This window comes from Fringilla coelebs (assembly GCF_963513975.1).
Source record: "Fringilla coelebs genome assembly, chromosome: 5".
NCBI classification, from domain to species: domain Eukaryota; kingdom Metazoa; phylum Chordata; class Aves; order Passeriformes; family Fringillidae; genus Fringilla; species Fringilla coelebs.
Genome location: NC_140033.1, coordinates 127,922 through 143,047, shown reverse-complemented (window position 1 = coordinate 143,047; position 15,126 = coordinate 127,922). Strand labels below are relative to the sequence as shown.

At 56.9% G+C, this 15,126-nt stretch overlaps 3 protein-coding genes across 3 annotated transcripts; 2 read left to right on the top strand and 1 right to left on the bottom strand.

Moving 5' to 3' along the window:
* Positions 1-1,825: 1,825 nt before the first annotated feature.
* Positions 1,826-5,937, top strand: LOC311154422 (acrosin-like). The gene is made up of 4 exons (XM_084206916.1): positions 1,826-3,928; positions 4,071-4,330; positions 5,106-5,251; positions 5,395-5,937. Exons 1-4 carry the CDS (start codon positions 3,711-3,713, stop codon positions 5,821-5,823), a joined length of 1,053 nt encoding a protein of 350 aa, XP_084063042.1. The 5' UTR covers positions 1,826-3,710; the 3' UTR covers positions 5,824-5,937.
* A 585-nt stretch (positions 5,938-6,522) lies between these two features.
* LOC311153762 (rab-like protein 2A) lies at positions 6,523-11,080 on the bottom strand. Its single transcript, XM_084205789.1, has 8 exons — positions 10,933-11,080; positions 10,800-10,829; positions 10,622-10,701; positions 9,306-9,385; positions 8,530-8,641; positions 7,824-7,921; positions 7,497-7,580; positions 6,523-7,223 (listed from the first exon to the last, which is right to left on the bottom strand). Exons 1-8 carry the CDS (start codon positions 11,070-11,072, stop codon positions 7,143-7,145), a joined length of 705 nt encoding a protein of 234 aa, XP_084061915.1. The 5' UTR covers positions 11,073-11,080; the 3' UTR covers positions 6,523-7,142.
* Positions 11,081-11,187: 107 nt separating this feature from the next.
* On the top strand, positions 11,188-13,707 carry LOC311153673 (nucleoside diphosphate kinase 6-like). Its single transcript, XM_084205658.1, has 6 exons — positions 11,188-11,321; positions 11,402-11,504; positions 11,582-11,621; positions 11,948-12,108; positions 12,316-12,452; positions 13,478-13,707. The coding sequence occupies exons 1-6, from the start codon at positions 11,241-11,243 to the stop codon at positions 13,601-13,603; spliced, it is 648 nt and encodes a 215-aa protein (XP_084061784.1). The 5' UTR covers positions 11,188-11,240; the 3' UTR covers positions 13,604-13,707.
* Positions 13,708-15,126: the final 1,419 nt, after the last annotated feature.

Sequence of the window (15,126 nt, the reverse complement as noted above, 5' to 3'; positions counted from 1 at the left end):
TTGAGAATTGAGAAGAAAGTGTACTTGGTGGGTCTCTCAGATCAGTGCAGTCAGACAGATCACAGCTACAATTATTAAGGAAAAAAGAAAGGGTAGTTATAGTGTGTGATTCACTTCTGAGGGGCGCTGAGGACCCTGACTTCCCATCCCACAGGGAAGTCTGCTGCCTCCCTGAGGCCCAGGCAAGGGACATTGCTGAGAGACTCCCTGCACTAATTCAGCCCACCAGTTGCTGCCCACTGCTCATTGTCCTGCTGAGAGAAGTACCAGTGTAGCAAAAAAAGACTTCAGGGCACTGTGCTGCCTGGTTGAAGGGACAAGAGCACAAGAGCACAAGAGCACAAGAGGTGGTGGTCTTGATTCCTTTGGTAGTAGAGATGAATGCCAAAATGAACAGATGGAGATAGATGGGTTCACCTCTAGAAGAGGCAAAAGAGTTCCAACCTGTGAATTGGCAGGGTTGATTGAAGGGGCTTTAAACTAGATTTGAAGGGAGAGGGGGATGTGAGCACAGACTAGAAATGAAGCTGGGGGCAGCAGGCCAGTGCTGGGGAGAAATTGATAGCACAGCTAAAGTGCATCTACACCAATGCAGCAGTGTGGGCAACACAGGAGGAGCTGGAGGCCATGGTGCAGCAGCAAAGCTCTGATGTAGTTGCTGTCATGGAACTGATGAGATGACTCCATGACTGGAATGCTGCAATGGATGGCTCCAAGCTCTTCAGAAGGGACAGGCGAGGCAGGAGAGGTGGTGCGATGACTCTGTACGTTAGGGAGGGTTTTGGCTGTCTGGAGCTTAGTCATGAAAAGGTTGACTGGTCATGGGTGAAAATCAAGGGGAAGGCTGGCAAGGCAGATATCCTGGTGGGGTCTGTTCTAGACCTCCCAACCAAGATGAAGAGGTACATGAATTATTCTATAAAGTGCTGGCTGATGTTTCGTGGTTGCCAGCCTTTGTTTTTGCGGAGGTCTTTAACCTGCTGGATGTCTGCTGGAAGCCACACAGTGGAGACAGTCTGAGAGGCTCCTGGAATGTGTGGAAGAGAACTTCTGACTCAGTAGCTGAGCAGCCCACCAAGGGTGGACCTGCTGACTGCAGACTGAGAGGGGCTGCTGGAAGATGTGGTGGTCGGAGCCATCTTGGGCACAGTGACCCTAACATGAAGGAGTTTTCAGTCCTTGGTGAAGTAACAAGGTGTGTCAACCAACCCTCTACACTGTCAGAGGGTGAATTTCAGCCAGTTTGGGACACTGATTTGGACAGTCCCTTGGGAAGCAGCTCTTAAAAACAAAGGGTCCCAGGAAGACTGGGCATAGATCAAGAAGAAAACCTTTAAGGTGCAGGAGCAGCCTGTTCCTATGTGCCTAAAAATGAGCTGGTGGGGAAGAAGTGATTGTCCCCCTGAACTTGGCATTGGTGAGGCCGCACCTCCAGTCCTGTGTCCAGTTCTCAGCCCCTCACTTCAAGAAGGACATTGAGGGGCTGGAGTGTGTCCAGAGAAGGCAACATAGCTGGGGAGGGCCTGGAGGATGAAGCCTATGAGGAAAAGCTGAGGGAGCTGGAGAGGAGCCTGGAGAAGAGGAGGCTCAGGGGAAACCTTCTCACTCTCCAGAACTCCCTGACAGGAGCGTGGAGCCAGGGGAGGCTCAGCCTCCCAGGGAACAAAGGACAGGACAAGAGGGAGCAGCCTCAAGTTATGCCAGAAGTTCAGGGTGGACTTCAAGAAAAGTTTCTTCATGGAAAGGTGGTCGGGCATTGGAAGGGGCTGCCCCATGGAGTCCCAGTCCCTGGAGGTGTCCAAGGAACAACTGAATGTATCACTCAGTGGTCTGGTTGACAAGGTGGAGACCAGGCATGGGTTGGACTCAATGGTCTAGGAGAGCTTCTCCAGTGTAATTGATTCTGTGGTTCTGTGTGATTCTGTGATTTGAGATATTTGTATGTGTTGATGGAATCCACTCTCAGCCTTCTCCAGACTAACCAGGCCAAGCTTCTGCAGTCTCTACTCATCAACAGACATGCTCCAGACCCTGAATCATCTTTGTGGCCTCCTTGACCCTCTCCAGCAGCTCCTTGTCTTTCCTGAGTTGCGGAGCGCAGAACAGCCTCACATGGGCAGGGCAGAGGGGCAGGGCCACCCCCCTGCCCTGCTGGTCACACTCTGCCCCAACACCCCTGTGATGTCCCACCCAAAGGGGAAGAGAGAACCCGGGATCACAGATGTGCAGGAAGAATTTACTGTCTTTGTTAATGACAAGGATGAAGGGAGGGAGTGCACCCTCAGCAGGTTTGCAGGTGACACCAAGCTGAGTGGGGCAGGTTGCCCCGTGAGGGACTTGGACAGGCCCAAGTGGTGGCCTGTGGGAACCTCAGGAGGTTTGACAAGACCGAGTGCAGATGCTGCAGCTGGGGCAACCTTTGGAATCCATCCAGGCTTGGAATGAGCAGATGGAGGAGCCCTGGGAGAAGGACTTGGGGGTGCTGGTGGATGGGGGGAATATGACCCAGTCCAGAACCTCCTGTCCTGGGCTCTTCCCGTAGGATGGGCAGCAGGGGATTCTCTTGGATTGTGATGTGTGAGGGAGGTCAGGCATGCTGACCGCCTTCCATCCAGAGAGCAGCAACTGTATTTTCCTCTGTAATTTCATACTGTTATCTTTTTGCCCTCAGCCATCCTCCCACAAAGTACTTCAAGAAAGTATGGAGGAAAAAATGTAAACTTTCATTTCTCGAGGTATTTAATCAAAGTCAGGTGCCTTTCTGAAATGGATGCAAAGAAAGATACATAAAAGGTGAATGTAGGCAAACTAGCAGAGCACTGCTGTTTTACAGTAAGGATCACCCACATTTGGGGTGGGAAGAAGGGTTGACAGGCTGAGAGAGTTATGGGTGGTCAGGCTGGAGAACAGAAGTTCTAGGGAGACTTTGGTGCCTCTTCCAGTACTTAAAAGGGGCTTAGAAAAAGGCTGGAAGGGTATTTTGGACAAGAGCATGTGGTGATAGGACACAAGAAAAATGGCCTTAAGCTGAAGGTGGGCAGATTTAGATTAGGTGTTAGGAGGGAATTTCTGACTGTGAGTGCGGGCAGGCCCTGGCACAGAGCAGCTGTGGCTGCCCCTGGATCCCTGGCAGTGCCCAAGGCCAGGCTGGACAGGCCTTGGAGAACCCTGGAATAGTAGAAGGTGTCCCTGCCTGTGGCAGGGGTGTCACTGGCTGGTCATTAAAGTCCATTCCACCCAGACCATTCCATGTCTCTATGACTCTGCGCTGCCCCTCCCTGCCGTGCCCAGCACTCAGAACCAGCCCCTCTGTGACAGTGGCCCTGGCCGGGGCACTGTGAGCACCACGAAGGCTGTGGGTCCTGTGGCAGTGGCCGCACTGGAGGTGACACCTCTGTTCTGGCTCTGCCACCTGCGCTGGCACCGATGGCTCTTCTGTGGCTGCTCATCCTGCTGGCCCTGGCCGGGCCCGTGTGGGGCACCTGGGACTCCTGCAGGTCAGTGGTTCCAGGCTCTGGGAGGGAGCTGGAGGAACACTTGGGGACTTCCCTGGCAGAACTGTGATGAAAGATGCCCCTCGGGGTTGTCTGGCCCTGCTGCCGCTCAGCACCAGGTGGGACTTTCAGCCTGAGCAGCAGCAGAGCAGCAGCAGCCACCGAGCAGGGCAGTGATGGCTTTGTGCTTCCAGAGGGACCTGCGGGCTCCGGCCCATGGCCTCTGACCACAGCTCTGCTGCTCTCGACTACAACTCTGTGGTTTCTGCTGCTGGCACGTCCCATGCGGGTGGCACCAGTGTCCAGCCAGGAGCCTGGCCCGGCATCGTCAGCATCCAGGCCACCTGGGAGAACGGCACGTGGCACATGTGCGCGGGCGTCCTCCTCAGCTCCCAGTGGGTGCTCACGGTCGCACACTGCTTCGCCAGGGCCGGGTAAGAGGCAGCAGGGACAGAGACGTCCCCAGAGCATGGGCAGGCGCCCAGCTCACAGCACCACCACCCACTGTCCACCTGGAGAAGCAGAAGGCCGGGAAATGCTGGGCTGCTGTCACCCCTCTGTCCATCTGCTCCCCAGGGGCATCTCCATGTGGGACGTGGTGATAGGGGCTACAGATCTGACTCAGATGGGCCCTGAGGCTGTGGTGAGACGCATCCAGAGGCTCCTGGTGCACCAGCACTACGTGGCTGCCACGGCCAGGAACGACATCGCCCTGGTGGAGCTGGACCAGCCCGTGGAGTGCAGCGACTACATCCAGCTGGGCTGTGTGCCCGACGGCTCGCTCAGGGTCTCGGAGCTGAAATCCTGCTACATCGCCGGCTGGAACTTTGCCAGAGGTGAGTTCCCCAACAGGATGTGTGCTCCCAGGGCGAGCTGGGCACCCCGGGGACAAGGGCCGGGCACCCGGGGACAAGGGCAGGGCACCCGGGGACAAGGGCTGGGCACTCTGGGGACACGGGCCGGGCACCCCGGAGACACGGGCTGGGCACCCCGGGGACACGAGCTGGCCACCCCGGGGACACGGGCTGATCACCCCAGAGACACGGGCATGGCACCTTGGGGACACGGGCATGGCACCTTGGGGACACGGGCTGGGCACCCGGGGACACGGGCCGGGCACCCCGGGGACATGGGCTGATCACCCCAGGGACACGGGCCGGGCACCCCGGGGACACAGACTGGGCACCCCGGGGACACAGACTGGGCACCCCGGAGACACGGGCTGGGCACCCTGGAGACATGGGCTGGGCACCCCGGGGACACGGGCTGATCACCCCAGAGACACGGGCATGGCACTTTGGGGACACGGGCATGGCACCTTGGGGACACGGGCCGGACACAGACAGTCCGGCCGCAGGACGCCAGCGGGGCCGGGCTCGGAGCAGCCCGGGCTGGGGGGAGCAGTCCCCGCCAAGACGGGGCGTGGAACGGGATGAGCTGTAATCCCTGCTCACCCAAACAATTCCTGCTGGCCCTGTGAATCTCAGGGGAGGTGGGTCTGGCCCCTTCCCCAGGCCAACAGCAGGGACACAGCTGGACAACATCACTCCGTGGGGAAGGGGCAGGGATGGGTACCGAGCTGCTGGGGCTCATTCCCCTCTGTGCCCACAGCTGAGGGAACAGGCATGGTGCTGCAGGAGTCCAAGGTCCACCTCATGGACACAGAGCTCTGCAACAGCAGCCCATGGTATGCGGGAGCCGTTCATGCTGACAACCTGTGTGCTGGGTACCCGCAGGGCGGCATCGACACCTGCCAGGTAGGAGCATGTGATGAATCCCAGAGCCCCTAGCAGTGCAGGGACCCCCTCATCCTCCACATGCACCCCAGCCTGTCCCCTGTCCACCCCTCCCTTCCCCACAGCAGCCCCCCACAGTCTCTGAACCATCTCTTCTTCCACAGGGGGACAGCGGGGGTCCCCTCGTCTGCAAGGACAACGAAGCAGACTACTACTGGCTGGTGGGATTGAACAGCTGGGGAAGAGGCTGTGACAGAGCCAGGCACCCCGGGATCTACACCTCCACTCAGCACTTCTACAACTGGATCCTGCTCCAGACGGGCCTGAGCCCTGCAGAAAGAGCTGGTCCAGCACCGGAGCCAGTTGTCACCTCAGCCCCTGAGGAGGAGCCCGAGGAACCAGAGGAACCGGAGGAACCAGAGGAACCGGAGGAACCAGAGGAACACATCAACTTGACCCCTGAGTACAGCCGGAAACCAGCAGTGACATCCTCGGGCACGTCACTGCCCATGGCATTCCCACACCAGATCCTGGTGCAATTCCGGAATCTGGTGCAGGAGTTCCTGCAGTTTCGGAAGGACAAAAAAGCCTGAGCAGCAGCAGGATGAGCAGGATCCAGGGCTACAGTGGATCACAGCAGCTCCTGCTGGGCCAAAGGTAGCCTTGGGGCCAGAGGCTTCTCTGTCCTGCCTGTGCTGCTGCGCTGCAGCCACAGCCATGCTGACGTGACTGAGGTGTTAAAGTAAAGTTTCTGTGTTCACCATTACCCGTGTTTTCAGCCCTGCTCAGTGCACTCGCAGGCTCGCCGAGTCCCTGCTCTGTCTGTCCATCTGCTGTGCTGTTCACATTTATTCTTCAGCCTGGAGAGGGCTCCAGGGAAACCTCAGTGCCTGAAGCAGGTTATAATAGTGGGGGAGAGCGGCTTTTTGCATGGGCAGGCCATGATAGGAAAAGGAGGAATGGATTAAATCTAGAGGAGGGGAGATTGGGATGAGGTGCTGGGAAGGAGTTTTTACTCAGGGGGTGAAGAGGCCCTGGCACAGGGTGCCTAGAGAGGCTGTGGCTGCCCCTGGATCCCTGGAAGTGTCTAAGGCCAGGTTGGACAGGACTTGGAGCAACCTGAGGTAGTGGAAGGTATCGCTGTCCATGGCAGAGAGTGGAATGAGGTGATCTTTAAGGTCCCTTTTTAACCAAACCATTCCATGATTCCATGACTGTTTTAAGAGTGTGTGTGTGTATCCAGCTCTCTGGAATGCAGCATCTTGCACACACAGACAAGAGCCATGGCCACATCCAACAATCTGGGAGAGAACAGCCCTGGGTGTGAGCCCACCTGTGTGAGCTGTAAAGACTGGGAAGGAGAAACCTCCTGTGCTCATGCAGCCCCTGGGATCTGGCTGTTCTGGGGCAGCAGCCCAGGGATGGCAGCAGAGGTCATGGGTGGACTGAGGCAGCACTGGCTCAGCTGGAAGCACGCTGTGCTGGCCTGTGGCCTTAAACAAACTGGGACCTGCCTCCTTACAGCAGCAGTGCAGGGAGGATGCCATCATAGCTTTGTAAAAAATATCCTTTAGTGTTTGATTTCTGCAGCAGGTACCACTACAGCACCTGGGCAGGATCCCTCCTGCAGGTCCAGGATGGCTCACTTCTCCTAGGCAGCTCTGTCCTGAAGGAGCAGTAGGAATGAGCCACCATCCATGTGGAATCATGTGGATTCTCCCATCCCTCTCCTGAGCAAAATGTGCAGCAGTGAGGGCCGAGCCAATGAAGATCCTGCCCAGGTACGCTCCCACAAGAAGGGAAGAGGCCCAGCTGCCCATCATCACAGCTCTATGGCATGAGAAGCATCACTGTCCTCCATGCAAGCCCCAGAAGTCCAGAGCCAAGGGGAAAACAGGCTCCGGGTCCAGGCCTAGGCAGATGAAGGCTCCTCTTCAGTGCAGCTCTTCTCTTTGTCTGGCAAATCCTTGCTTGTGTTCTGCAGGTCAAAGCTCTGGAAAGGAGCAGGACAAGGAACTGCTGAGAAATGACACAGACTGCAACAACTGTATCTGCTGCGGCTCTTTTAGACTCCACCTAGGGCAGTGAGAGCTCTTGTGATGGGTCTCACTTCTCCCCTCCCAGCCCAGACTGAGCAGCACACAAAGCCCAGCAGAGGGGAAAGCTTCCTGTGCTGCACAGTTTCCCCCCTTTGCCACAGGGGAAAAAGAGCAAAACTGCTCATCCAACAGGACTCAGGATGGAGCAGGGTCAGAGCCTTCCCTACCTCCAGCTCCCGCAGGACCTCGTCCATGAAGTCTCCTGAGTGCTGTTTGTAAGCCACGGCCAGTCTGATGGCATCATTGAAGAGCTGGTGGGAAGGACAAGGCTCGTCACTCACAGGATGGGGCACATGGGCACTGGGTTTCTGTAGCAGATGGAGACTGTTCCCACATCCCAGGGGAAAAAAAGCCCTCTGCAGCTCTCCATAGCCACCCATGGAGCTGAAATGATGGACCATTTCCTGCTCTCGGTGCCCGCAGCAGCCCCCATGTCCCTGTGCTGCCAAGGTGCCTCGTGGACACCAAGCCCAGCAGTCAAAGGCCCATCTCACCTTCACCACGTTGGTGCCATCGGCAGCAGACACAAAGTAAAAGGGCAAACTGAACTTCCGGGCAAAATTGAAGCTTTTCTGGGTCACCTTCATATCCGCTGAGGCAGACAAAGAAGACATGGTCAGTCAGACAGGCCCAGAAGGTGGTGTCTTCCATGTGACAAATCAGCCCCTGCTGAGCCAGATGAGCCACAGCCCTGTGACAGCAATCACGAAGGGCTGGCTGGCATTCCCCATGCAAGGGAACCTTCCAGCCTCCTGCAGAGCCAGGTGAACAGTTCTGTCAGCAGGTGCATTGAGACACTTCAGCACAGAGGAGTCTGTGCAGGCTGAAGGAGCACCAAGGCCATCCCTGACTGATCCAGGGAAGCCACAGAACAGCTTTTGCTTCCTTTTGCTGCCATTTTTGACCAGGTGCTACTCCAATCACTTTTGGGATCTTGATGGATAGAATAGGCAGTGTGGTAAGGACAGAACTAGAAGAAAAACACTTGAATAAAACTGAAATGGATGAAATTTACACTTTTAATTGCTGGCGACACAGGACAAGCACCTGTAAGACAGCAGCCGAGGTCAGCACAGGACCTAGCCCTGGGGGACTGAGAAAATCCTCTGGACCCAACAGACAAGGGACATTGGTTCTCAGTAAGGACAGGCGTGAATCCCGCCACGACCCTGGCAAGCTGGGAGCAGAAGGCACACTCACCATCAATCTTGTTGGCCACTACAATGCACGGGATCTCTGGGCGGAATTCCCTCAGCTCCTTGTACCAGCTGTTCAGGTTCTTGTAGGTGACCTTCCGTTGCACATCAAACACCTTCCAAGAGAGAAACGCCTATCCCGGGGCCAGCCCAGCACTGACTGACCCAGGACAGCTCTGACCAACACAAGGACAGAATCCAGAATGTTCCCAGGAAGACAAGACGAAGGGAATGGGTGTTATTAGAAAGGGTGAAAGAGAAAGGGACAGTATCGCCAAGCCCAGCCAGCAGGAAACAGCCCCCTTGATGTCCTTTACACTGTCCTGTGTCCTGTGCAAGTCCCTGCTACCCACACAGGGAGCTGGCACTGGGAACAGTTTGTGCCAAGTAGGATCAGATGTGGCCTCCTCTGTTCTGACAACTAAACCACCAATGAAAATCACTGGTGGAACAGTGGAAAGTGAGAGTGACAGGACAAACCAGGAGATCTGAGCAGGAGAGGAGCCAACAAAACTGGCAACAGGGGCAAACATGAGGACATTGAGAAGACAGCAGAGCCAGGGGAAAGAGGAAAAGGGTTGCCAGGAGAGACAGACCAGAGCTAACCAGGTCCATCTACAGGGGGTTTATCTGGTGAGAGAAGAAAGAACAATCTAGGAAAGTTTTTTAAACCACTGGAAGAGACAAGGAAACCATGGCAGTGTAACTATAAAAGTAACACAAGTGTCACTGAGGCCATTCTGCACCCAGCTCCAACGGGTCCAGCTGAGACCCCCTCACCATGATGCAGGCATGGGCCTGGTGGTAGTAGGAGGCGTGCATGCTCCGGAACCGTTCCTGGCCCGCCGTGTCCCAGAAGTCTGTAACACAAAAACAGCTCAGAATGACACAACTCATCGAGCTCTGTTTTTCTCACAACTTACACCCAGGAGGCAAAGCATAGCCCACCTGCTCAGAGACACAAACTGAGCTCCACCTCACCGATCTGAAACTCCTCAGGGTTAAGAAACTGTGCCAAACTGGGACCTTTCCTTACTGGGCTCAGCTGTGGGCTGTGCTGGCACTGGCCATCAACAAAGGAGAAGCCACCAGTGACACGAGTTGTGTGGAACAGCAGGACCAAGACAGGCAGAAGTGCACAGAGCAGTAGCCATGTCTGGCATTCTGTCACTAGGGATGACAATGGGAAACTACCTAAAACTCCAGGAACTGCTGGGCACTGCTGATTTCTGACCCAGCGATGGTCAACTGGGGCTCTGCCGTGGGAAATGCTCCAGCTCCTCTCGCAGACATCTGACTCTGCTCTCCCAGGGGCAGGAATCATTCTGAAGTGCTGAAGATAAGTCAGCCAGAGGCAAACAGGTCCCAGTCCATGAAATTCTGTGTACACCAGATATCATGGAGCAAACCTGGACACGACCATGCCTTTTGCTGTTTGTGCAGCTCAGGTGGAGATCCCCCACCTCTCACTGGGTTTGAAGGTTCACATCTGACTCTGGTTTGCTGTATAAACTGGCACAGCTTCAGTTAAGAATCTCAGTGTAGTCACACCTCTTGTCAGCTGGACCCAAGCATGGTGCTGTCCCAAATGAGCCAGTTTCCTTAGGGATTCCCTTGCACTGATACTGTGACTGGACTCTGTGTCAGACCTACTGGACAGTGACTTTCCTAAACTGCCCAAATACAGACAGGTCCCCACCAGACCACATTTGCATTCACTGTCTGTGTCACAACGAAGATGTTGAGCAGTGTCAGCGCCAGCCCCAACGAGCTGTGACCAGTGACTCCATGCAGAGTCCATCCAGACCATTTTTTATCTTCCAACTGTCCAGCCATCCATCCAACCCCTGTCTCTCCAGCTCAGAGTCCACGACATCGTGGGGACAGTGCCCTACACTTTGCCAAGCCCAGGGGGATGATGGCAGTCACTTTGCCCCATACACCAATGCTGCAGACCCGTCCCAGAAGGCCACCGGATTTGTCACGATGCAGTTGTCTATCAAAACACGTAAGCGAGACCCAGACCGAGGGGATCCGCCCTTCCCAGCTGTTCCCTCAGCCACGGCACCCCATGTCCCCGGGCTGGCCCCACTCACCCACGCGGACCTCCTGCCCGCCCACCCGGGCGCGGTGCTGGTACAGCGTCAGGGCGAACGTGGAGAGCTGCTGCGGCTGGCTGCGGCGCGTTAAGGAGCTCACCGAGGGGGGCAGAGCCGCCCCGCCGGGACCCCGCCCGCCACCGTGCCTGCCCCGCTGCCCCGCTGCCAAGGATACAAGCCATCGAGCAGGAACCGCTCCAGCAGCCTGCGAGAGAGCACGTGTGGCCGTGAGCCGCGGCACCGCCGCTGCCCGCCCCAACCCGCGGAAGCCCCCGCCCCAACCCGCGGGACGCCCGCGCCCCACGCACTTGGACTTGCCCACGGCGCTGTCGCCCAGGCAGATGATCTTCACCGTCTCCTCAGCGCCGGCCGCGGCCTCATCCCGGGCCCCATCCGGGGCCTCCTCCCGCGCCGCGGCCCGGCCCTGCTCCTCCGCCGCCGTCGCCATGGCAGCGCCTGCGCGTCCCCGCGGCCGCGCGACGCGGCCCGCCCCCGCCCTCAATCCCGGCCCCGCCCTCAATCCCGGCCCCGCCCTCAATCCCGGCCCCGCCCTCAATCCCGGCCCCGCCCTCAATCCCGGCCCCAGTCCCGCCCCCCGGCCCGGTCCGGCCCGGCCATGGCGGCCCCGGCCCGGCGGCTGCAGCTGACGCTGGCGCTGCTCAAGCCGGACGCGGTGGCCCATCCGCTCGTGTGCGAGGTGAGGGCCGGGCCGGGCCGGGCACAGTACAGCACAGCAGGCCTCGCCAGGATCCCCCCTAGCGCCGCCTCTTCCCGCAGGCCGTGCACGCCGCCATCCTTCGTCACCGGTTCCTCATCGTCCGCGCCAAGGAGGTGCGGTGCGGCGCGGAGCAGAGCCGCCGCTTCTACCGGGAGCACGCAGGTACGAGCGGGGCTCAGGGCTGCCGGAGCGGGATGCTGCCCCGGGCCGGTGCCGACTCGGGCCATGTCTGTCCGCAGAGCGTTTCTTCTACCGGCGGCTGGTGGAGTTCATGGCCAGGTACGTGCCGCGGCTGTGCTCTGCCGGGACCCGTGTGCGGAGGGGCTCGCCGGCATGTGCGGAGGCGGGAGGCTCTCGGCAGCGTAGCCTGCTGTGACAGCAGTGATACCTGGCGGGTGGCACCCCCGAAGGTGGTGGAGGTCGTCATGTGGAGTAGGCCAGCAGTGCCAGCGCCGTGGGCTCGGTGCCGCGGTGGGACCGTGCCCGGCCCCGTGGCGCGGCAGCCCGTGGCAGCTGTACTGTGCAGGTTTGTAAGGACGAATAACCTGTTTGTAATGAGCTCTTCATAATCTTTTTCGCTTGCTGTTCCTGGACCCTTGCTGCAGTGGCCCCATGTGGGCTTACATCCTGGCCCATGAGAATGCTGTCCCTCTCTGGAGATCCCTGATGGGACCCACTAAAGTGTTCCGAGCCCGACACAGCGACCCAGACTCCATCCGAGGTGCCTATGGCCTTACAGACACCAGGAACACCACCCATGGCTCAGGTAGGCAAAGCATTTTTGGATGGTTCTTGGGGAGGCAGGAAGAACGGTGCTTTGTCTGCCTTTGCTTTAGTTCTGGAGCTCCAAGTGACCCTTTTGCAGATCACACGCACACCTGGCCAGGTGCAGCCTAGCCAGGCACCGTTGGAGTGCAGCATGTGTTTGTAGAGGCAGACTGGCATCTCATTGCCTTTCCCTCTCTTTTAACAGACTCACCTGCCTCAGCCAGCAGAGAAATTGCCTTTTTCTTCCCCGAGTTCGACGAGCAGCGCTGGTACGAGCAGGACGAGCCGCGGCTGCGGCACGGGCAGCTGTCCCACCGCGTGCTCGGGGCTCAGCCGGCACAGGTGAGCAGAGTTACCTGGGCAGGTGTGCTTTGCTGGCCTGCGGGCACTCTCCTGGCGCAGCACAGAGCTGTGCTGTGTGGGAGGGGGAAAGCAGCGTTGTGCTGCCTGGGATCACATTACTGGTGTAACAGGCAGATGCTGGGGGCTGTAGGAAGAGTTCCCCCAGCAGTGCTCATGCTGACAGTCTGGCCATGCAGCTCACTGGCTCCCTGAGTTTTTTTGGGAGTGAAGAGGACTGGTGAGTTGGTCAAGGGCCAGGTGAAGGATGGGTTGCTAATTCCAGATGGGATTGGCCTGGGTTTGCTGATGGGAAGCCTCAGATTCTCCCAGCTGGCTGTTCCCACAGTGCCTTAGGGAGAAAAGAAGGAAGAAGAACGTGAAGAAAGACATCAGCAGGGCAAGATGTCCTGTCCTTGCTCACCTGTGACTGGGCTGGGAAATGAGGAGCTTTGCCAATAGCTCTGCATGTGAGAGCATTTGGAGCCCTCAGCGTCCACGGCCCAACTGGGTGCCGGGGCAGTTCTGTGTCCTTGGGAAATGGGATGAACAAGGCCATTGAATTACCCAGATAGCTGGTGGAACAATGGCAGGGTGGTGCAGGAGGGCTTAGTTGGGAGGGACAGAGCCAGGTCCTGTGTTTCTCTCTGTGATGCTGTGTGAGATGTGTTGCTCAGTGGGGTTTCAGTCCATTTATGCTGTCTCCCTATGGGCTCCTTGCAGTGCTGCCATTTTAGTTACAGTGGCCAGTTGGAATTTCCTTTGGGCAGTCCCAAATGCTCGGGCTGGGGAAGGTGTGCTGTGCTGTGCCGTGCTTGGGGCAGGAAAGCTGAGCTGAGATTCAGCAGAGCCCTGGTACATCACAGAGCCAGGGCAGGGACACTCCAGGTGCTTCCAGAACCCCGTGAGGTGTTGGGTAGTGGCTGACTGACTGTGTGATGGAAAGCACGGCCCAGACTCACCCAACTCACGTGTTTGTGTTCCCTCCTCCACCTGTCTGGGATCAAATGGTCGATGTTCTGTTTCAGGTACAGATCCAGGGATCTGCAGGACATCACTGCTGTCCATGTCCTCAGCAGTGTCCAGAGGGGATCTGCTCAGGATCCTGTGTGTCTTCACACAGGTCTGAGAGCTGTTGTCCCCAGTGCTGTTGATACTTTATTGATATTTTGTCAGGTTTTTTAATTGATTCCTGGAGGTTTTGCTCAGATCTGTGTGTTTTTCTTTTAACTATTAAACTTTACTATTTTTCACCTTTCTTCTTTTATGTTGTGCTTTCCTTTTGGGATTTTCCTTGGTAATATCATTAACTGATAATTCCTGGCTCACCCTTGCCGCTTTTGAAGTTTTGGTCTTTTTTCTTACTCACTTGCAATGGTTACAGTTGGGAAGAGGGCCCTTTTGAACATTGCCAGTGCAGAGAACTCTGCCAGCAGGATTGTCACAGTGACACCACCTCACAGCCACCGTGATTCAGGTACCTGCTGGGTGGCACCTTGACATTGCCCTGGCGCTGAGGCTGTACCTGAGCACAGGTGCTCAGACTGGGCAGCCCATTGCCCCAGGCAGAGGATTTACTATGGTAATCTAAAGCTGTCCAGCGGTCTTTATCAGAGACCTGAGGCTGAAGCACTTGGTGTGTGATGCAGGGGACAGTGTCAGAACTGATTTTTGCTCTCCAAGGAAGTCTTACAAAATGTCACAGGTAGCTCTGCTTGGAGGGCTTTTATCAAAGTGGGTTTGTTTGTTTGTTTTGGGGTTTTTTCCCCATTTTCTTTTTCTTTTCCTTGTAAATACCCAGTAAGTGATTTTTTGCTTTTCCAAATGGTGCTTGCCCTATCCCTGGCAGTTTCCTGGGCTGAGCTGGATGGGGCTGGAGCAGCCTGGTGTGGTGGGTGACATCTCTGTTCCTGGCAGGGGCATGGAGCTGGATAAGCTCTATGGTCCTTCCCAGCCCGAGCCATTCCATGCTTATGGCTGTGTGCTACAGCAGTAAATCAGTCTCCCAGTCGGTCTCAAACCGAGACAATGTGACACCTCAGCACAGGTTTGAAGGGCCGTTTGAGATCCCTGTTTGTTCCTGGAGGCTGCAGGTGCCTGGCCCACCTGTGGGGTCTGTGCACAGGGCTGGTGACAGCTGCGTGTCTGCAGCAGCTCTGCCTGGGGCACACGCTCCAGCCCAGGCAGCTGCAGGGACACCTCGAGTGTGGAGCTGGGACAGGGCCTCTCACAGGGATCTGTGAGTTTGGGCCTCAACTTGATCTGCTCTGGGAAGAATTGAGCAGGTTTGTGTCAGCACTGGAGGGGACAACACGTTTGGCCTGGGGAGAAGGGGAGGAAAGGCTTCAGAGGGAAATCCGTGCTGATCCCAGCCCAGGCCTGGCCTCAGTCCGGACCACCACGGGCAAAACCCCTCTCAGCTTGAGGAATTTAATTTGATTTATTGCTGTAACACAAACTTTTAGTAATTGATTCAGGTACCAAGGAAAACCTAAGATAATGACTAAAGAAACACCTGGGGAAACACTTTTCCTCTACTTTCCCAGGTTCAGCTTCAGTCCAGCGTCTTCTCTCCCTTCTTTTTCTGCAGGTTCTGCCTAGTCTCTCCTAGTCCCTGGGGGAGGTGATACAGCACAGAGGGCTTTGCTTTGCTTTTTTACTTGTTTCTTCCTCTTTC